The sequence below is a fragment of the Meleagris gallopavo genome, chromosome 1 (assembly GCF_000146605.3).
Source record: "Meleagris gallopavo isolate NT-WF06-2002-E0010 breed Aviagen turkey brand Nicholas breeding stock chromosome 1, Turkey_5.1, whole genome shotgun sequence".
NCBI classification, from domain to species: domain Eukaryota; kingdom Metazoa; phylum Chordata; class Aves; order Galliformes; family Phasianidae; genus Meleagris; species Meleagris gallopavo.
In genome coordinates, this window is record NC_015011.2 from 15640127 (window position 1) to 15663326 (window position 23200).

The following is a 23200-nucleotide window of genomic DNA, read 5'->3' on the forward strand; positions in this document are numbered from 1 at the left end:
AAAGAAAAGAAAAAGAAAAAAGAGTGAAAAACAACCACCTATCCACCTATCTTCTTCCAGACATTACAGAGATACAGATAAAATATTTTCTGTTTTTACGATTAAGGTTATTTATAATGCACAATGATAAAAGTAATGAGTCTACAGTTCCATGTTTACATTTGAATGCTGAGAATAATCCTCCTGAAATGCATTAATTATTTGATTTAATAATTTATTTATTTTTTTACTTAAAGTGAATTTTATTCAACTACCTCTGTAATATTATTACACCTATGCCAATAAATTCTAAAAGCGAGGGATGTTCTCCTTAGGACTCATAGCTGCAAATCCCAAAAGATATGCTAATAACTGAGAAATATTTAGTCTTATAAAGTCAGTACTGCCTCAGAAAGGGTATAAGTAGCTTTTTGAGTGAGAAGAAGCTGTACAATCTTGCAGCAGTTGTGCTTGTGTCATAATTGTTCCTTAGTCTTTGGAATTGTAAAGGATTTTCTGTGTCTGTTGTTGTTTTCATAAATCTATTCATAGAATGCCAACAGGAATAGATCAGAGAGACAAACATGCACGTCTACGGAAAGAAACTGGTGGTTACAAAGAGAAGGGGTCTGGATTCTTCTTACATGCTTGCTTGTTCTACCTTGCTGCTCTATTCCCATCCCAAACAAGCTCAGCCTGGGAAGGAATATGCCTTGGAAAAATATACTTCAAATACACATATCCAGATGAGCAGGTTTCAGTACCACATACAGGCCCTGTTGCTCTATGAGGGTAGGTTTTCAAGAGTACTATGGGTCTATTGCTCCTCCTTCTAAGCAATTCTCACCAGGGCAAGAAGACTTCTAAAAACATTTTGCATAATGGCGCCAACTGTGCCTAAGAGTGTTTCTTTATCATACTTGTTTATGAGCACATATGCTGCACATCTAAGACAGACCAGATTACAAAATTCACAGTAAATTGGGACAGATCTATATTGCGGAATTAGGGTGCAATAGCTACATTATGGCAGACACAAAGTGCAGAAAAGCGGGCAGGAGTGCAGAGGACATGAGGATAGTTAGTGTTAAAGCAAAAGATTTATAGATCTGTGTGGAAAGCAACGTGGTGAAAAGCAATCTCTTATTCCTTGTTAGAATCTATTTGCACAGAAAAATTAGATGAGTACTATCTATTTGCCCCACTGCAATGACAGAGCCACTTAGTAGTGCTGACCAGTCATATAAAGTTTGATTATTTTTTAGTTACTACATCATGTGCATCATGCGCTGTACAGAAATCCATGAAATTAACCTTTAAGATGGCGCAGTAAAAGGAAATGAGTCATTCAAGGAAGTGTTCGTCAGTATGTGAGCACTGAGCTTGCTAAATTACTTCTGTCATTGTGTGGGTGAAGTGGAATCAATCCATATAATTCATACATTTGCTGCTCATATGCACAGTTTGGAGACTACTCACTAGAAAGAAGCATTGACATGTCTAAATTCAGCAAAGTTTCATGTCACGTTTATGGATTATATTTTCCAAATGTATCTGAAGGGACTGATTAGAAGAAAATAAGATGTTCTGAGATGTGTTTGAAGGAAAGGGTAAACGGAAGCAAAATTCTTGGCAAGAACTTTCATGACTAGTATTTACAAGGAAGCAGAAGTAGTTTTAATTTTAGACAGTACTAAATAAAGGAAAATTTTTCATCTTTTTATTCACAGATCACTGTACTATTCTCCGATGTGTCAGGCTATTTCAGTGGCAGCAATTCACACAGTGGAAGCTGACTGATTTAGTTGAAAAGTAGGAGTTCTCTTCTGACTCAGAAACTTCAAAGAGCATGAAAAAAGAAAAAAACTTCCCACTGTTTAGGAAATAGGGAAGCTCTAAAGAAGGAACAAAAATGCCTTCAAGTGCAACAATGACCCTTGTTGAGTGTGATGCTTCCAGAACTGTAGATGTGATTAAAACAGCGTCACAACAGACTAACAGTTACACAAGGGTCTGGATCAGACATGCCAGTGAAGCACACTGACAACCTGCAGTGTCATTTCAGAATTCCTGCTGCTGAATACTAGGGGAGAGCTAGCTTGGAGAGAGCTAGCTGGGAGAGCACCTTGTGGCTACAGCAGGTAAATTCCTCTCTGCTTCCTACACTTTCTATACAGACAGAAAAATTTGGTGCCACCTAATGGGGAACCCCCAACTTCCTGAATTTCAAGTGTATTAAACTGTACAGGGACGCTTTTGCAAGAGATCTATAAAGACGTATATTAGTTAATCCTTCAAACTAAGGATTTCTAACTGAGCATACATAATTATATATCTTGGGATATCATGCACATTGTCTAGGAGTGAATACTTACCAATCCCCACAGTTGGTAAAAAGACTTCTGCATTTGTTAACTTTAAATTTAAGAAGGGAGGGAGGGGGATGGTGGGGTGGAGGGAGGTAGAGGTGATCACTGTCCAGCTGCTCTGACTTCACAGAATGTCTAGCGTTGGAAGGGACCTTAAAGAACATACAGTTTCAATCCCTTGCTATAAGCAGTGTTACAACTCACCAGTTCAAGCTGCTCAGGGGCCCATTCAAACTGGTCTTGCACACCTCCAAGCATGGTACATCCACAGCTTCTCTGGACATTCTGTGCCAGTGCCTTACCACCTTCTGAGTTCTGATATCTATTGTTTGGTCTCCATAAACGTTCAGCAAGCATCAGTGAGTGTCAGTGGGTGCCATTTTTTCCACATGGAGAAATTCAGTTCCATGCTTTTGCTTCATCTGCACTTCTATGTCAGACACCATTTGGTCAGACTGTCAGGACTGTCAGCCAGGATTCCAGTGGCTTTCTTGGCTACGTGGACAGTCATATAGATATATATGTATATGCATGTGTGTGTGTGTGTGTGTGCAAGTGTCTTTGTAAACATATATACAGTTGTAGTCATATATGTGGTTTTGTATATGACCATGACATAGAAAGTATAGTATAGGAACTCCCTCTATAAGTACAACACAGTGTCATCTCCTACTAATTAATCCATAGTATCTTTTACTGCATACTAATGTCTAAGTCTGCCCTCATAATTCAGGAATAATTATATTCTATGAATTACATGGTATGTGATGCTGTGCCTCCTGTTGGGCCTGTCTTCTCAGTAGCATCATCCCTAACCAGACTGCGAGCAACAGGATTAAAATTACTATTAAGACATCATTCCCATTTTTCAACTGCCAATGAAATCAGCAGAACAAGTACAATCATTCTCAGTTTGATGAAATTCAACTCATAAAAGTGCAGGCTTTGTAGAGATGTGTTTGTGAATGAAAAAAGTTTCCATTTGCAGTTCATATTTATAGTTATTCGGGACACACTGTGTGTTCAGTTCTTTTCATCTGCCTGTGAAGGAAGAGGTATAGAGCATGATTTAGGAGTGATCCCTCAGGACTCAGGCAATTGACAAAGAAGAAATACAGTTCGCAATTATATTTCTATTGCCTATGAGCTATTGGAATTAACTGGGAAAAGTGATTAGACTATTTATTTTGAATTATGTTATATATGTATATAAATATATACACACCTATATATGTATATATACATATTCAAGACAATATTTATTATCATCTGTAATAAAAAAAAAATCAAATCGGATTACTGTGGATCATTAATTTTAAAGAAAGTAATTATTAGCTTTGATGAAGATAAAGAAATTCCTTTGAAATGCTGATGAGTTTATAGCTATTCCTTGGATGCTTTTTACCTAAGGAGAATTACTCAGACTCTTTCATCTTTAAAGCAGACAGTATCATTTGCACTTTATTCTTATTACCTTTCGTATGTTGGTAGGATTTATAGTTTCAGTTAACACTTTTTATTCTTGTTTATGTATTTTTACCTTATTTACATTTGTTGTTACATATCTGATACGCAATGTTTCACAATTATAATTGTTCAGTTTTTAAGATACAGGGTTTTTTTGCTAAAATTTGCTCTGAAAGAAAGAAAATATGTAAGGTCACATCTATTTTTCCTTCTTTTGCCTGGGAAAGAATGTTTGGTGGTTTGGTATAAAAAGGCACATGTAATTGTTTTGTTTGTCTGAAACAATTCCAATATATCAGACCTGAGAAAAAGAACTTCACCTGTGCAATAACTTTGATGAAATGAAGGCAGCCTTAAAAATGAAATGATCAAACTCATTTGTCTTTGTTGATCTGTAGTACACATTTGTGTTTGACCCTACAGAGTTGAAATGTCAGTTTAACATTTACGTTTGTCTGTTTAAAAATTAAGCCTGGTATTTCACTTGTTACATGCTTCTCAAGGCAAATAGGCTATTGCAATAGCTAGCAAGGCTAAGAGCAGATGCAGTGTTGAGAATTCAATAACAGTTCTGCATCTATATGTGGGTTTGATGAGAAATATGGACCAGAGGTTGTTGTAGAGCTATTGTATGGTTGGTCGGTTAAAACTGTTAAAATATCAAGTCAGCTTTTTACTGCTGTTGCTTCAGGATGCAGTTGCCTGTATCAGCAGTGGTGCAACAGCAGGGTGGGCATTTGCAGCCACTCCCTCGGCACCGCCCAGGCTGTGGGTGCATCCTTCCAGCTCCTCTCCTGCCCCTATCCACTCACCCAACTTCTAATTGTTTGGCCCAAGAAACCTCAAATCAGCTCTTGTAGGCTGTATTATTCCATGAGATCTTTAACATACATTGGTACTTGGGCAGAAAAGCTCTAAAGTGAGTTCACAAGGCTTGTAAATGGGTTCTTAAACTATCAGCACTTTTGTTTGTTGCCAATCACAAGCAGGGTCTTCTCATTCTTAAAATAACAACTTAACCCTTTATTTCTCTAGAAGGCCATAGATAGGATAATATTCCTATATGCATAGATATCAGTAAGAACACGTGTTATCATAACCTTGTTTTTCTTCCTGTGTATACAGTCAATTCAGTGTCTTAATGGTGATCATAAGAAACACTCAAACATACAGAGACTGGCTGATAAGAGATAATTTGTTTTGGTGGAGACAGTGAAAAGAAATGGAAGCTGCTGCTAATCAGCATGAATTTCAATGCTAGTATGAGTTTGCCATTATCTTAATACATTTAGAATAAATAAATAAATACCTCAATTCATTAAAGCTAGTAAGCAACGAATGCAATGTGATTGATTGTTCTGACTACCTTATCCTTAGTTGCCTTCTAACAGGCTTGCCCACGTGGGATCCAGATATAGGGCTATGTTTGAGACCAAAGGAGAGCAGAAGCCTTACTCTGCACGGTTATCTCATGCTTAGCCATTCCCAGCCATGGCCATATTCAGCAGCTCTCACCTTTCCTTGTATTCACTGCTGCTCAAGAAAGTCAGGCAGGACATCACATTATCTCTTTCTGTGCCACTGCTTGTGGGTACTTACCTCAGGCATCCCTAGATTTCCTTGGAACTAGTCTCCATCCATCTCCTAGATCTCCATTGTCTTATCCACTTTCCAGATCTCTACTCTGTTTGGTGTCTTTTCTTCGTTCTGTCCTGGACTCTTTTCCAAGGATTGCTCTTTTTGAGAGTGCTTCTTTTCTGCATCCTCTGCTTTTTTGGGCCAACTAGTCTCTGGTTTCCATAATCAAAATCAGCCTAAATGAAGTAGCACAACACATGATTGGCCCGATATAAATTTCTTCTTATTAACTGGAGGACACAGGAAGGGTCACTTCCCTTTTATCCAGGTGTTAGCAATATTTCAAAAGATGCCATATGGGTTGCAGTTAGCAAGCACCAGGCATCTGCTTGAGAGTTCAGAAGTTCAGTTTTAAACATTCACACATCCCTCACGTGCACACAATTATCTTCTTCCTATTAACAATAATAATCCTAAGCACTTCTTCTAGTTTTGTTAGAACAAATAAAAAAAGAAAAACACATTTAGCATAGGAGTTCCCTCCAAGAACTTGCAGTTGTATGGGATTTGCTGTTGAAATAATTTTTGCAGAGTTTCCATGGAAAAGAAATGTATCTAGCAGAATGTATACCTTATGCCTTCTGGGAATAATGTAAATCCAGCATATGAAACAGATTTTTTCAGAAATAGAAAGACCCACCAGTATGGAATAGTCAAATGGAAAAATTCTTGCATTATTTTTATTACTTTATTCATTTTCTGCAGTTTCTCTCCTATCCCTATCTGGTGTAAAATTAATTAGTTCATCTTCACATTGTTTTTTGTTTTTACCTACGTAGTTTTTCATATCAAGTTCTTTTTCTCATATTAAGCTTTCCATTGAGGCCTAAAAGCTCATTACAATAGAAAGAAAAACTTACTATATTATAAGTAATAGTTACAATAAAAGCAATAAGGCTCATTTTTAAAATCTTATGTGAGTACTCATATAAGTTGATCAGATATTTAATTGCTAGATAATCACATACCGTCTTGAAAGTGCAGTATAATTTCAGAAATAGTGCATTCAAATTTCTTTTAGATATCCCTGCAGAGAGTGGCATAATCATGGACCTAATACTGCAACATTTATTCATAAGGCTATTTCTTCCTTAATGAATTTTGCATTTATTACAGTGGTCCTTCTTTGTGAGAATATTGCTACTTCCTTAAGCAATTCCTGGAATTCCAGCAGATAAAAGTTGTGCAGATATGTGGGAAAAATGATTACTTTATGTGACAAGTGCAAGTATATTGGACATATGTAAGCATCAGAGGATTTGCTTTCTAAGGTAGATAAAAGACGAATTTAAAAGGTAAAAAAAAAGAAGTTATTTCAGTCGTTTGTCGTGGACCAATCTCAATGATAGAACTATAACGTGAGATGTATGGCAACTGTACTGAAGATCAATTCCCTTTCTCTGATTTTGTGTTGCAGATTTGCAAATTGCAGTGCTCTCTTAGGTATGACAGTATACAAACTTCCATTCCTGCTTGACTAGCTACAGCAGTTCAATTGGAAGGGACCTACAGAGATCATTGAGTCCAACTGCCAGATCCTTCTCACTGTGCTTACAAAAGCAGGAGTAGAAACCTGCCATTTTTTCTGATTTATGATTCCTAGTTCAGGCTGTGCTAAGACTCTGAGTAATGCTTGAGCTCCCAGAGAAGGCTGCTCTGAGAACTGGAAAAACTGCTCTGGGCAGCCTTAGCATGACATGAGAGAACCTAGTGTCTCTGTTAAATCAGCAGTGAAATTAGACTAAAATTGATGTCACTCACCAGATGTTCCTAAAAGTGGAGTTTGTATTTGATTTTATCATTGAGATTGAAAAAAAAACAACATACCAAAAATGGAAATCATGAAATTTTTCAACTTTACTGAAAATGCAACTTGTTGAAAACTTGTAGCTTCTACTACCTCTCATTTGTCTAACAGGTATGTAACCTGTATTTGTCAACACTGAAAAATCCTAACATTTTTACTAAAAACATTTATTCGTGTGAATGATGATTATATATATAGGCATATAAATTCTCAGGAATTAATATATCTGATCCTTAATACATTGCAAGTGCTATCTCCTACAACTGTCTTAATGTTAGTAAGACTCTTGATGCAAAAACATTACTCATGGTGCCTGGCAAATCTCAATGTTGCTACTACTTTCTATCACATAAGGAAAATGAGGCATAATGAGGCTAAATAGCTTGTTCTTGATCACCTGGCTGGTTACAGAGGAAGCAAAAGTACAACCCAATCTGTTAATTCCCATATTTCTCATTTTCTTTTTCTCATTGTTGCTTAAGTTTGGTAAATCACTGCCTATCTATGTATTTATTTATCTATCCATCTATCTATCTATTTATCTAAATTTCAGTTTCTGATAGATTACTAATTTTAGATGACAAATACGGGGATCAATGCACATATTTTTAGATGTCTGAAAAATAAATATGATACCTAAGCTTGTTTGGTGGTTTCCTTTTCAAACCACAACTGGAAGAAAGGTGCCTTGAGGGGTATAATATATCTCATTCCAAATAGGTGTCCATTGAGATGAAACATCCTAAGAGGAGCTTGCCTAGACAGCTACCAAGACAAGATGCTTACCTTTAAACATCTCAAAATTGCCTTTTTGTCTATAAGCCCAAAGTGAGGTAAAACTGAAAGGATGATTTATTATTTTTTTAATGTATAACTGCTCTTTCCTGCCTCCATGTATACTCCATATTCTTTGTTGTTTTAAATATTCTCAAAATTGGATGAAAACAAAGTAATGTTTTTATACATTTTCATCTTTTGTTCAATTTATCAATTGTTAACAGCCAATATTTAAACAAATATGCTCTATATAATTTCTACTCTGATTCTGAAACAAAGAATAATCTATATGACAGAAATCTGTACAAATATCAAATGAACCTCTACAAAAGAAGCTGAGCAAATGTTGATTTAAATCAAATCTTTCCAATAGTTAGAATTCTACACTTCTGATAACTCTACAGAGGAAAGGTATTTTGCTGTGTCATAAGAAATCAAGAGTTTCTTAATATCTGGGAATACATGAGTGTTCCCTGCAGCAACAATACCTCTTGTTAAGAATCTATTTTCAAATGTATTTTTTTCCATAATTAGTTAATTAGCACATCCAGTCAAGTTTATCCAGAGGTATTGATCTATTTGATTAAACACTATAGCACCCATTTCCACCTCAGAATATTCCTCGTAAAACTTATAAACTTCTGTTTAGTCCATAATTTAAGATCCTCCTTTAACCCTTACACTTCTGCAATACCGAATAGCTGCTGTTGTTGATAAAAACTTCCATGAAGTGATGGAAGACATGAGAATCAAACAAAAAGAAGCCTCCTTTTCTTTTTTGGAATAAAGAAACATAGCAAAATCTACACTATTCCCATATTTTGGTATAGTTGTGCTCCTTCACTTATGCCTATGTCCATGTTAGCATAAAAACTGAAGCTGGCTTTCCAATGAATTAAACTTTTCTTCCTGAAAAGAAGAGTGATAAAATTGCTTTAGTTTCAAATTATGTACTATATCAAATTAAAAATTTAAGATTGAAAGAACTTTTTGAAATTTAAACAAAGAGGAAAAAGATGAATTATTTCAATTTTATTTTCCAGCTACAAAATGCTACATGTTGTAAATGAGTCTTTAAATTGTTTCCGTTATTATGAATCTGCCTATCTGAAAACCCAATAAATTACTGAAAAAGTTAGCCCATCTTGAAATAGAACGTGAACATCTTGATCACAAGGTAATATCAAGGATTATGATTACGCCATTATGAAGAGTATGACTTCCTCATAAATTCTAATACATATGCAATAGCAAAATAGATATGAGCAAGACTAAGAAGTGCATAGCCTTGGCCAGCAGTTTGTATTCAGTTTCCTTAGTTTTCAGGTTACATGACTCTAAAAACTGAGATAAGAGCAAGTTCTATTTTATATTTGAATGATCACATTGTGTCAAAAATATAAAATTACCCACAGGGTATAGGAGATGATTATTTGACAGTGACTCCTATTAGAACACATCAAGTAAAGATCTCATTCTATCCTTCATGACAGAGTGATATTTTAAGGTCTTCAGTGATTCTCATTAAGAAAGCTCGACTTTTTACTCAAACAGTGAAGTATTTGCTCACTGTGAGTCACAAAAAACTTTCTGTTCTTGTTTGTGTATGACCTTAAGTGTCATTGCTATCCAATACATAACAATGGCCTTTCCACATTCCTAGCACTATCTGAGTGTTTAAATGATGACAATAATTCAATTATTTTCTGGATTGGACTTTAGTTCCTTCATGGTAACATGGTAGCATACTAGCCATTGCTTCACCAAGCAAGAATGCAGATCTGTGTGAAGAGTCTTTGCCTTCAGGGATCCCCAACAAAAGCAGCATGCTGGGGATCCTCCGTTGGAAGTAACTTGCAGGCTTGGCACTGGAATTTGCATTCACTCAGTCCTGCTTCTTAACGTAGCAGATGTTGAAATTTTTCTTTCAGATCAGTGTTATTTGTAATGCTACCTAAACCTATTATCTCATACCCACATTATCCTAAGCAGCAGGCTGTGTGCATCCAGGTGAATTATCCAAGAGATGCTAGCTACTGAGTCTTCAGCTTCAAGGTTCTTATGCCTTTTGCACACTTGGAGAAGTTCGTAGATACTACGATAATTTCTTTATCCCAAGCAAGGTTCTGAGAAGCTACAGGAAAATGTGTTGGGATCTTGATGGCAAACCAATGTTTGCGTTACAGCTTGTATTTATTTATTTGAAAGCACAAAAGAAATTTTAAAACCAATAAGTTATGTTGGCTTTCTTTTAATATAAACTGTTGTGCGTGGCTTCTAATTGTTCTGACAATGGGACAGTGTTTTATACAATTTTTTTTTTGCTTGTTTGCTGTAGTAATTTATATCCTAAGGAGACTAGAAAATGAAGAGAGTGACTTTTCAGACATACATTGTAACTTCTGCAATTACTGTATGCTTGCATCTCATGCACTTCCCTCTCGCCCCTTCAAAAGAAAACTTCAGAATCAGATATCACTGGAGAAAATTCTATTCTCAGTTGTAATCTAGAGAAGCGAACTATGAGAACTGCATTTTTGTAAATGAGAACAATTTTATCCTCAAGACATAAAAGGGAAAGAACAAAACGATAAACCAAAAAGAGTTCTGAATACACTAATCTTGACAAACACAGAGTGCAGATCAGGATATACTAGCTAACATTCATAAATTTCATATGGAAAAATAATGTTATATTGGTATGGAAAAATCACTTAAAAAATGTATTTACTATTTGTAGAGGAGGCTGTAAAGAGAAAATCCCGCAGTATCATTTTTTTGTACTGATATCCAGGTGATGTTGGATTAAACACATTTTAGATTCTACTGTATGCATATTATTACATTAATACTTCTGGAAAAAAAAAAAAAGACAAAGAGACAAAGTCATAATATAGTGCTTTTAAAAGAGGATTTTGCTTTGTGAACACTATCTGATAATGAAATGTTTAAGATTTTAAGTTAGAGACCCCTATGGGAAGCTCATCTCTTTGGCAAAATTGTTATAATTTTCACATAAGACATTATTGCAGGTGAAGTATATACAATTTGTTCTGTGAACAATATATTTTGAAAAACATTTTTTTCTTCTGAAAGAGACTGATAATTACAGTGCACCACAATATTTTATTGAGCATCAAATATCAAAAACTCTAGTATGTTAAGTTTGAAGGTAAGTAGTGGTGAAAGTGCTATTGATTTATCATCTATATTTATTATCATAGTTATTTTCATAAGCAGTAACTTTAATCTTCATTTAACTTCCTAAAATCTTCGATTCAGGTCATACAAATACATCCACATCATCACTTTCTGCATTAGCGTAGTTCAGGCTGGCTGGTGATCTGCAATAGTGTGTGCTAATGATATATAAGTCTGAAAGCAGACTATGAATCAGAGAGGTTCTTTGTATTGGGTTAATAACTTTATCTGTACTAATTTGTGGTGTATTGTTTAGCAGCCTGTAGATGCTAAGCAGATCCCCAAATGCATAGTTGATTTGCTCTGACTGTACTTTTATCAGTGCTATTTGATAGTAGTAGAATAACAGCTATGAGGATAGGTAGGTCCATTACTATCATCTCAATTTGATGAAAAGTGCATCCATTCTTAACAATTTCAACTGTTGTCTATATGATAATTATTTTAATAATGGAAATTATTCAGCATCGATATGAATGATAAATGGAAGAGGAAGCAAAAGTGTCTACAAAAAAATAATTTGGTGTGACTCATGCCTAGCTGTGCAGGGAAATACATTAATACATTGACTTTCATCAACCTATTTTTAAACATCAGAAAGGTTTAGAAATAAAAGAAAACTAACTGGACAAAACAGACCATGAAGTAATTTACTGTTGAATGTCAGACTGTTGTTGGTACTGTTTTTTCTTGTTCTCAGTGCACATTTAACTTTTAAAGAACTTTCTGGAATTTCAAAGTAATGTCACTGAATTTTAATTCTTTTATGAAATAAATAGACACTAACATTCACATTTTATGTTATGTTTTATGTTATGACAGAAACAGCTAGCCTAAGAGAGCCCAATTTTCTTTTCCACTGTGGGAATCAGACAGATCAATGATAAATAACAGAAATCAAACTGATTTATTGTTCTGCATAAGAATAAACCCTGGAAACTATGAAGAAGCAGAAAATAAATCCCAGCAATCTATGTGTGTAACTATAGTGTAACCAAGACTAGAGGATCTACTGTAATGTCTAGATCTTAAATTAAGTAGGAGAGCAATTCTGACTCTTATACAAAAGTTAGCTTTTGCACATTGTATTATCTGATTTTTTAGAGGTAATTACTAACTCCTGACAACAGTGCACTTCTGGAGCACTTTGAGTATACCAAATAGAAGACCCTGCAATATAATAGCATAGAAAAAGTGACTAAGAATATCTTTATAATAGCATTTGTTGTGTTACAGGTGGGAATAAAATTCAAGAGGTGTTCAGTACTCAGTATAGTATTTCTCTATTTGGAGCAAATATATTCAGAGAAATAAAATCTTTGATGATTTTCAGATTTCTTTCAACTTAAAATCTAATCACACTGCCAACTCATTTCTTAAAGAAAGAACATAAAGAGGGCAGAAAATGTGAAAAATATCAGCAAATGGATGGAAACTGGGATATATATTTTGTCTACCAGTTAGTCAGAATCTCTAATACCAAGCCCTATTCTGTGTTTTTTGTTGGTGGTGGTTTTTGGGGGCGGATTTTTTTATTATTATTTGTATTTAGTTTTATTTATTTTTAGGATTTGAATGTTATGTATGCATCCATATTCACATATTCAGATAAAGAGAAGAGCTTCATCACCCAGGCAGTAGACTGAAAGATGCATTTATGGGAAAAACTTAAGCAGAGTACAGGCTTTTCAAATATATTAATAACCATATGTCCTTGTAATATCTGGATGAAGTAAGAAATATTTCTGCCTTTGATTACTATGGAGGAAGCAGAGATAAAAAAATAAATTATATGAATATGGTGGAGATAGATGTGGGAACAGGTACTATGAGCTTTCCAAATCAGGGACATTTTTATTTCTAAAAAATTCCTTTTTTTGTGTTATTATCCAATTAACTTAAACATCTTTGATATTTTCTTATCTTGCTCTGTCTCACCTTTTTTCAGTAACCCATACCATATAGTCAATTTCTCAAGGCTGACAGAATCCTCTTCAGAATGCTGTGTCTGAAATCCTGGTATCTAATGATGGATAACTGAAGAGTTCTGCAGACTAATTGAAAATAACAATGTTCAATGATGCTTACTATCTTAATGCAAAGCTAAGAACTCACCAGTTGCAGAGAAGGAAGGTAGAAGTAGCTCTTCTGTGTCTCAGATGACATATTCTGAAGTATTCACATAAAGTATTTGAACTTTTGCTGTATTGTTTCTATGGATAAATCAACCATTGTTCTCCATTCTAACAACATTGCTGAAATTCACTTCAGAGAAAAAGTAGTAATTTACCTAGTATTTTCATGAGCTCATGGTTCTCCTGAAAATTCTTCTGAATATAAAACCCCAATATTATAAATAGTAGAAGGAGCTCTGAATCACTCCTTTTACAGTCATTTGAGGGAAGCTGTCATTTCTGCACACATTCTGAACTTTGTGTTACTCTTAGCATACTCAAGTACAGAGGAAAACTCGGTCTAAAGCTGTTTTACAGCCATTATCTAATAATCTTATTTTTTGAAAGGACACTTAAATTACTTAGTGCAAATCAGGAGTAATGCTAATGGAGTTCATAGAACTACTGCAGGCTGAAGGAAAGCCAGCATGTAGGTCGATGAAGGGAGCATTAAGGACCCCAGATCTTGAACAGCATCTCCATAGGAATAGTCCTCAAGGGTTATTTCATCCCTTGAATCACAGAATCATATAATGTCTTGGATTGGAAGGACCTCAAGGATCACCAAGTTCCAACCCTCCTGCCACAGGCAGGGTTCCAGTCCCCATCAGTCCTGGCCTTGAACACTCCCAGGGACAATGCGTCTACAACCTCTCTGGGCAACTTGTTCCTGCACCTCACCACTCTCTCAGAAAAAAATTCCCCCTGACATCTAATCTAAATCTTTCCTCCTTTGTTTTAATGCGGAAGGCCACAAAACTGTGGAGAGTTGGCTGGGGACAGCCACTGCTCGAGAGCTGGGTGAGACTTTGTGGTCCAGGAGGGCTGTCACATTGTTGCTGTGCATTGATCAGCATGTGATGAGTAATTGCATTGCTACTAGATATATATAGATATATATATATAAAATGCAATGATAGCAATATTGTTAACTTTTCCATTTTCCTCTGCATCTTAATATATAGTTTTTAGCACAACCCACAACTTCTATTTTGTTTCCAATTCTTTCCTTCATCCCACACAGGGGGTTTGAACAAATAGCTATAGTGTTGATCTGCTGCCAGGTTAACTCACAACATACACATTAAAGACAACTCCTCATGAAATGTTTCTAGGTTAATATGTTTGCCAGTTCACAGCATGAGGATCCTTTTTAGACCACGAGTTATTTTATTTCCAAAGTGATTGCACATGAAAGGTGACATGAACATGATGTCATCTGATCTTTAAGAAGGAAACAATTCTGTTGTCAAAAGTTCTGTATCAGCATGGCAGAGCAAATCAAGTAGTAGGAAATACTATGAAAAGACCATAGTTCTTACTATTTTATTTCAAATCTACATTTTGGATATCTTTTCTTTATCATAACTAAAAGAGGCCTTGGTATAATTATCTCTTTATTTTGGAATGAAGAATCTACCTAAAGGAACTACATCAAAGTACATATGCCAAGAAGAATAACTGTTTTTGTTTAAGTTTCTCCTAAATACCGTGATCCATGATCAGGAGTCAATTATATATAACTTCTAGAATTGAATGTAAACCAAGCTGTGAGATCTAGACACAACACACAGTTTTCAGTAATTGAACTACTTTCTGATTATTTAATATTGTAGACTTTTTCATTGTCACTTAATATTTCCTCTCTTCATGATCTTGAGTAGGCACCCACTCATATACAGGAACTCAAAGAAATGATGAACTACTCATTATTCCTCAATTAGAACAAATCACTTAATTCATGGACCTGCACTCTAATCTGTTCAAGAATATCGTAGTGCAGATTTGGAGTAATACCCCTGGAATTGGCTGTTTCTGCTTTCTTTGATACATAAAGTTACAGTAAATATGGAGAAAGCATTTGAACAGTCCATAAAGCAAAATTTAACTATTTTACACAAAATATCAAACTATTTGAGATCAAAAGGCACACCTGAAGATTGTTTCAAAGCACCCTGCTCCAAACATAGTCAGTTTGGAGGCTGAGTCCAGCTGGGGTTTGAACAGCTCTAAGGATGGAGATTCCACATCTCTGGGAAAACTGTAAATTTCAATTACTTACATATTCAAACCTTTAAGATTAAAAAGTGTATATTTTTACACTGACAGATAGACATCAGTAATGAGTTGCATTTTTCATGTTTCCATTTAGCAGCTGTAAAACACTGCACTAGACTTGACAGCAAGCAAAACCAACATAAGTCTGTTACGCAAGCATTGTTTCTGACATCTGCTCCACATATGATGATCACAAATCTAAGTAGCCAGCAATTAGCTCAGATGTTTAGCACAGGCTAAATATCTGATAAAAATTATCAGAAGATTCCCATTTTCAAGCACATGACCAGTCCAGCAAGTTTCAGAGCACCAGTTCCTCATAGTTGGGAACAGGTTTATTAAGGCTACTTTGAGCTTATCTATTGTATTATAAGCTCAAGTCTGGAGATAGATTTGATCTAGTACTCATCTTTTTCACCATTCTTAAAACAGTCTACCAAGATTTTTTCTCTTCCCCAAAGTTTCAGATGTTTCCAGGATTAGCAAAGCATGCTGAATGCTCCACAGGGACTACAGATAGTTATTTCAAGCACCTTCCTTCCCAGGCTGATTAAAGATGCTTCTGAATAGTCCCTGCCTCCCTGCTGTTACAGATTTCAAATTTCACCAATACTTAACTTCCATTTTACATGCTGTCAAGTAACTAGTGAAACTGTCAGAAAAAGGAAATCAGTTCTGCAGAGTTTTCAGTTTTTATTGTTATAAGTTAGCAAGTAATTGGGCTATACATGGCTGTGTCAAAATTTTAAAAGTTAAAACTTTACTAGTTGCTAAAACTGCCTGAAAAACTTGAACAGCGTAAAGCAATTACATTATTGTAAAGTGTGGTAGTATAATGCAATACATCATAATTCTACCTTCTCCTTCCTGTGAGGGTTTTGATGAAATATAGGTCCCTTCCTTACAGTACAAGAACTGACCTTCCACTGGGGAGAAAACTTGTAACTTAGCCACTGAGAGTAGCAACTAGAATGAGTGCAAGGTGTGTTGAGATCTTTATGGGGTACTAAAAATATGATCATATGGCTATACTTCCTTTCTTTCCTTTTATCTTTGCTGAGACGGTGGTCAAATACTGCAACAGGCTTCCTTGTGAGGTGTTCAGTGTCAGTGTTCAAGAGATAATTGGACAATGCCTTCATTAATATGCTTTAATTTTTATTTCACCTTTAAGAAGTCAGGCAATTAGAACAGATGATCTTTGAAGGTCCCTTCCAAATGAACAACTCTATTCTATTCTTGTCAGAGCAGAGATGTGCTAAGATTTTGATCTTGTTCCAAATGTGTCCAGTAACAGATGCATTTGAAAGAATTTATGAACACAACAGGCATATAAACGGTTTGTTTGCCACTTTCAGTTCAGTATGACTGTAATGACTTTTTGAAGGTGTTGGATCATATTAACCCAGCTAAACATGGCTGTATCCATGGAATTCATGTGTGTATGAGTTCCCCTCTCTGCTATAATTACTATGTAATCAGTGGAAAATAATAAATGTGTTCTCATTCCAGATTCAAAGTCTAACCACAAAGTAGATGCCAACAGGATTGAGCAAATAGTATGTCAGCATGTATAGTGGAACAGGGCAGAATTCTTTGTGTAAAAGGCTGATCTGTGGGTGCTTATATTGCTAAAAATAAGTTGTAGTTCACTGTCAATGCAGGATGTAGCTGTTGCAATTATAAAAGAAAGAATGATGCAATAAAATAAGAATTTGATTATTAGGAAAATTACTGTCAGTCAGTAGAGTTGCCATGGAGCAATGTACATTTTCTTATTTCCCTGTTTATTTTTTCTCCTAAAGATAGGTGATTTGAGCATACAAATTTTCAGAAATGTGAACAGTGTCTACCAAAGACCAATTATAGGATGTGATTGGTCTCTGGGTGAAAACTTTATTCTTACCAGTCTCTTCTGACTATTAAATACTTTTTTTTTTTCCTTTTTCTGCTATTAGATTCACATCATCCTTAAAAGTTTTCTTTGCAGCGTTACTTCTACCTACAAAAGTACTTAGCAATTGCTCCTTAAGAATAAATAAATTAGCTTCTTGCCTGCAAACATTTTTCCTAGGGCCCAGGGCTCCCAGTCAGAACAATTAAGTCGTGTTTCAATTGCTTTGATTTTAACATTGGTGAATCCTCGAAGCAACCAGTAAAAGCAATTTACTCCTATACTGACAGTGTTAAATGGATTTCTGTGTGAATTGAGGCTGTGGAAATTCAATTTCCTTTCTGTTTGCTTCATTGTTCATATGTGCTTAGCCTTACTGACCAAGTGTGTCACTGTGGTGCCATTGCACCCCACAGTGAAACTCTCACCAGTGAAAATGAGAAATTTCCTAGTCCCAGCACTACTCTGTTAGGGTCTTCCTGCTGGTCTGTTAACTTCTTGATGGACACTTAGATTTTATTTAGAAGCCATGCAAACAGAATGAATAAAACCTAGGATTGTGGCTGAATGCATTTTGTCAGAAAATTTATTTTAGAAAAAAAATGTTACTCACTTTCTCAAAATTCTAACACAAGTTTCTTTCTTTCTCATGTCCAGCAACACATAGAAGAGGTGGTTTGCTTTATTTGAGAAGTTCATACTGTTGTACTCAACATTTAATGCTACACACACATAGACAAAAAATAAAAGTAACTTCAGATCTTTTCTTTCTTGAAGTCTAAAGACAGACCATGCTGTTATATTTGTATAGCAGCAAACTGGAGAAACAGCATTTATTCATAAATGCTGTTGCTTCATTCCAGAGGAACTGATCTTAATACCAGATCTGCTATAACAAGAAAATGCAAGATCATGCTTTTGAATGATGGCTGGTAAATGAAAGGGGATAAATATTAAAAAAGACAAATCTATTTTTGCAGTAAGCAGCCTTCCAAATATTACTTTTTAGTCATTCAGCATTTTGTATTTCCGTAAACTGACTGCTGAGAACAAGATGCTAATTTCCTACTGAGAAAAATTAAAGCAGCTCTGGTATTTCAAATTCTAAATCATGGAATCCTACATAAAAAGCTATAAAATGATGTTATAGTTTTTATTTTTCATGTTCATTGCCCAAAAACTTCATCTGCTTTATTCCATGAACAATTCTCATTACTTTAACAATAGGATTTCTTATGAGTTTATTTCCACATTTCACTTCATTATTTTTCCCATTTATTATATGCAACAGCACAGGATTTTGAAATAAAAATATAATCCAGCTGAAGACTTGATTTTATCTGTGTAAGTGGTAGCAAACTAAGTGTTTGTGGTTTTCCTTGCTGTGTGGATGATGTGATTTTCAACTGTTTTGTAACATATTGCTTTTAATGGAATATTAAAAATTCAATATCTTGTCCCATTAAGCATTTTTTACCTCTGGAGCCTGAGGGTTGGATTTTTATGTGCATTATGAGAATTTAGTCCTTTTGGAACCATCCTTATGACTAGTTATTCAAAATACAAATGCAGCTCTGAAAACCTGACTCTTTAACTACCACATACTAACCTGTGGTTTGTTGTTTGTAAGCATTTTACAGTAACCAAAAGATCTCTCATCAGAATACATATCATGATTTGTAGAGCGGCTGACTCTTCAAATACTGTTAAACTTCCTTATAGTGCTTGCTTGCTCCATACCGAATCTCCTGGCTCAGTCATGGAACACTAAAAAGACAAAAAAGTATTCAATTATTTCAGCTTATCTTTTTAGCTCTTTTTCTATCTTCCAGAACTAGCTGTAGTCAGCTGTTTTGACCCTTTCTTTCTTTCTTCATAAGAACTTATATGGAAGTAAAATGTAAATCTGCATATTTGCAGGCTGGTATATGAAATTTGATGTTTTCATTGAAAATCAGTAAGTTCACTAAACCTCATCTAATTGTACTTTTTTTAAGGGACAAACTAGAGAAAATTAGTTTGAATTACCAAACCATATTTACAAATTCAGTCCCATTTTGAGGCTCAGATTCTCTACTATTTCTCATTAGTTAATGAGCTATTTACCAAGACCATGACTGCCCAGGAAACATCTCATCTAAAATGGTATGGCTTCTTGCCATGTTGGTAGGGTTGCATGATTTTGATATTGCAAATTTTTTTCAATATCATGCAACCTAGACTGCAAAGAGTGCATGTATAGTTTAAATTAGAAGGGAATTCATCTTCTGACATATTTAAACAGGTAAGTAATAGCTGATGGGACAATAATATTCAACAATCTCATCTGTGTGAAGTGAAAAGGCTTTGCTAATGTGTTGTGCCCCTTAAACAACTGTCACTCAATGTCACATCAAATCTTCTTGTCTAAGCAATCTTTGTGATGCCTTAGTGAAAATCTGAGCATTTTACTTCATGCTGTTTTGCCATCTTAGGTATGCAGGTTCTGGAATGGAATGGTATCTCCCTGACTGGAAAAACCTATGAAGAAGTGCAAAATATTATTATTCAACAGTGTGGGGAAGCAGAAATATGTGTAAGACTGTGAGTTTTTCCCCATCTTTCTGTTTCCATTTTTTCCTTTGGCTTTTCATGGCTTTTTATTTTTTTATTTATTTATTTTTTTAATTTACAATTGTTAAGGTGGAACCTTTGTTAGCATGAAGCATCAGTGTACTAATTAACGCAAGAATTCATTGTGAGTGTGGGCTTGTTCTTTGTTCTGTTAAGTCAGAATGGATGATAAGTTGACATGGTAATTTACAAACAAGGATATCCCCACTTTCAGGCCACAGTCTCCTCTCATTGATACTCATACAATCCACTGAATTTCCTGTCCATTAGAAAAAAAAAAACAAACAAACCAACCAAAAATGTAATTTAACAGTAACGTGATTTTTGCTGAAATGTGTAATTGAGATGAAAATCATTTAAACATCATAAGAAATGTATAAAATTGTGTTCAATCCATTAAAGATTTCACCTTAAAAGAACCTTTTCTTAGCTCCTCAACAGCACTGCAAATTTGTATCAGCAAAGAAGGGGCCATTCTTGGGAGCTGCTTTCTGTCATGTACCACTATTCATTTATCTTAATACGATAAGGAGGGAGCTAGGAAAGAGTTTCTTTTGTCTCAGGCTTCTCATTGCTTTCTTTAGGGACCTGAACATGCTCTCGGATTCCGAGAATCCCCAGCACCTGGAACTACATGAGCCAGTAAAGGCAGGTGAGCAATAAGACATTATTTCAAAATTTGAGCAGTGGATAGCAGTTGAAATCTGTATTTATATGTAAGATAAGATATTAGCTTGTAAGCACGTGTGTTGTGTCCAAAATCTTGCCAAGGGCAGAAAGAGGACAGACCACACCTTATATACAAAGTTATACAGCAAATGACTGTTATTTCAGATCAGTTCTGAATTTTTTAACAGTTTAACCAAAACTAAGTAAATCACCTTTATTAATGACTCAGTTCAATCCATACTGACATTGTCTACACCATCTAATTACCACAAAGGAAACTTGAGTAACAAAACTATAGCTAATATCTGTTACAGAGGGAAGACAACCTGTTAGTTACCCTTTTCTCTGTGTCATGGTGGTCCCTCTTCTGCTGCTTTTCTAATCCCTGCAGCAGTGCTTTGTCTTCAGAGGCATTACAGAAAGTTGACAGTGTATAAAGGAATCTGCTGGAAGGAGTCTGAGTCCTCCTTGCAAGGAGATGGATGATGTTACTGATTCCTATCTCTTCCTTTCAGGATCTGCTCAGGGCTTTTAAATGTTTTTCTAGCATGTTTTGTCCTCTGCTTTTCCATTGCTGGTCAGCAGCTCTGCATCACATATGATTTTCCTGGATATTGTACACTTTATATGTAGTAGAAACTTGTTCTTTGCTTCTTTCATCGTTCCCGAAATTGATTTTGCCTGGCTCCTGAGTTTGCATTAGTGTCAGTACCAGTGAGTTGCTTGTAGCCCTGGGGCCTTAGCTGTCATCTTGTGCCCAAAACTGGCTGCACTCATCCCAGGCCTGTACTCCTATAAGTAGCAGAAATAGTTCTTTCTACGCAGAGTAATTACTGTTGCCCCGCTGCATCTCAAAATTATTAATAATAGGCCTCACAGCATACAATAATACAAAGTGAAGTGTAACTAAGAGGAATTAAAGTCATGGCCACCTGGTCATTAGACAGTTGTTTGTGCGCCCAAACATGCTAAGACAAGGTGCTTAGCACACTGGAACTATTACTAAGTACATATAACAAGCCCTGAAGCCTATGTTACCTTGATACAAAAAAAACCTCAGTAACAGATGTTGCCTAAATCTTAGCTGAACAAGGTCAGAGATGATAGTAAAGACCTTAAGCCTTTCATGCTTTTGAGAACCTAGAAATCAGTCCAAGCCTTTTATAATTTTAACTCTAAGTGCTTTAAAGCACAGATGGAACTTACACAGCTTCATTTTCAGAGTAAATTCTGCCCTCTATGCCAGTGGTGGGGGAGGGCAATTACTCTCCTTCCACAGGCATTTCATGAAGGGTTTTGATATAAGAAAAGAGTGGCTTTTCTTCTTCATTTGCTTTTATTTTTTCTGCTTTGATTACTTTGCAATCCTGAAGTTTTAAGATGCTTTTCTCTTTAATCTTTGTATAAATGATCTCAGAAGCAGAATTCAGAGTTACTGAATGTCCAATTGATTAAAAAATAAAAATAAAAAATAATAATAAAAAAATTGTGGTTAAAAGCTTGTTGCAGTGAAGTTCAGTTACATGGTGAAACTGGTCAAGGTCTCAATAGTGAGGCTAGACTTTAGCAGTGTAATTTGCTCCAGTATGATCCAGAGTGATCATACTTTTCCTCAACTAGACAATAACTTTCTCAGTTAGCTTGCAAGATAGGTAGCACTGCTTGCCATCTTGAGTAGAAGGATTGGAATTTGTATGTCAGTGTTTTAGAGAGATACCTCTTTTATATAAATTGCCTTTTGCATCCTCAAAGCATACAAGCAGTCACTGTGCCATGGCAAGATAGATTTGAATATGCTAACAATTATGGACACAAAGCTTTCTTATTTTCATACAGTAGATAAAGCGAAGTCCCCAGGGGTCGATCCCAAGCAGCTGGCTGCGGAGCTCCAAAAGGTTTCCCTACAGCAGGCACCTCTGATTGCCTCCTCAGGAGTAGAAAAGTCGTCACATGCCCATTCTGGAACCACTTCTGCCGCTTCCAGCGCTGTTCCCAGCCCTGGCCAACCTGGTTCTCCCTCAGTCAGCAAAAAGCGACATAGCAGCAAGGTGAGAAACTTGCCAATCATGCATCAGCAATAACATTTTGATAACAGAAAGGCTTGTTTATCTTATAGCAAGAGGACACAGCGCATATTGATGAATCCATTTGCAATGACAGTTATGACTTTTAAGATACAGAATCTAGAGACAAAAAAGGGAAATTAAGTGATTTATCCAAGGTTGTTCAAGACCGGTTGCTCTATGAAAATAGTTTTTTCAAATGTAATGCTATGATTTTAAAACAAAAAAATTGCTCTTTTCGTTCTCTGCTGTTGTTCCTTTTTAACTGCCTCCTATGGTATTAGTAAGACCACACTTTCCCACTGAGTACTAAGTTATGGTTGAAGTTTCACAAGTTATGAATAACCATGGCAATAGTAAGCATTTCTCTGAAAACCACAGAAAGTGAAAAATGAAGTCACTGCCAATATGTTTTGTCACTAGCTAATTCCTGTGAACTTATTAAATATAATTTCACATTTTCTTTACCATGCCAGCTGGGCTTTTTTCTC

General features: G+C 35.5%; 1 protein-coding gene across 2 annotated transcripts in view; it reads left to right on the plus strand.

The window, feature by feature from the left end:
- Positions 1-1944: 1944 nt before the first annotated feature.
- Positions 1945-23200, plus strand: part of PCLO (piccolo (presynaptic cytomatrix protein)) — a 36740-nt gene continuing 15484 nt past the window's right edge. The window contains exons 1-4 of one of the 2 annotated variants that reach the window (XM_031553049.1): positions 1945-2120; positions 19839-19947; positions 20562-20629; positions 22483-22694. In XM_031553049.1, coding sequence (XP_031408909.1) covers positions 19841-19947; positions 20562-20629; positions 22483-22694 — 387 coding nt within the window. In that variant the 5' untranslated portion in view covers positions 1945-2120; positions 19839-19840. The remainder of the gene's footprint in view (positions 2121-19838; positions 19948-20561; positions 20630-22482; positions 22695-23200) is intronic. The other variant, XM_031553051.1, reaches the window with a different exon arrangement.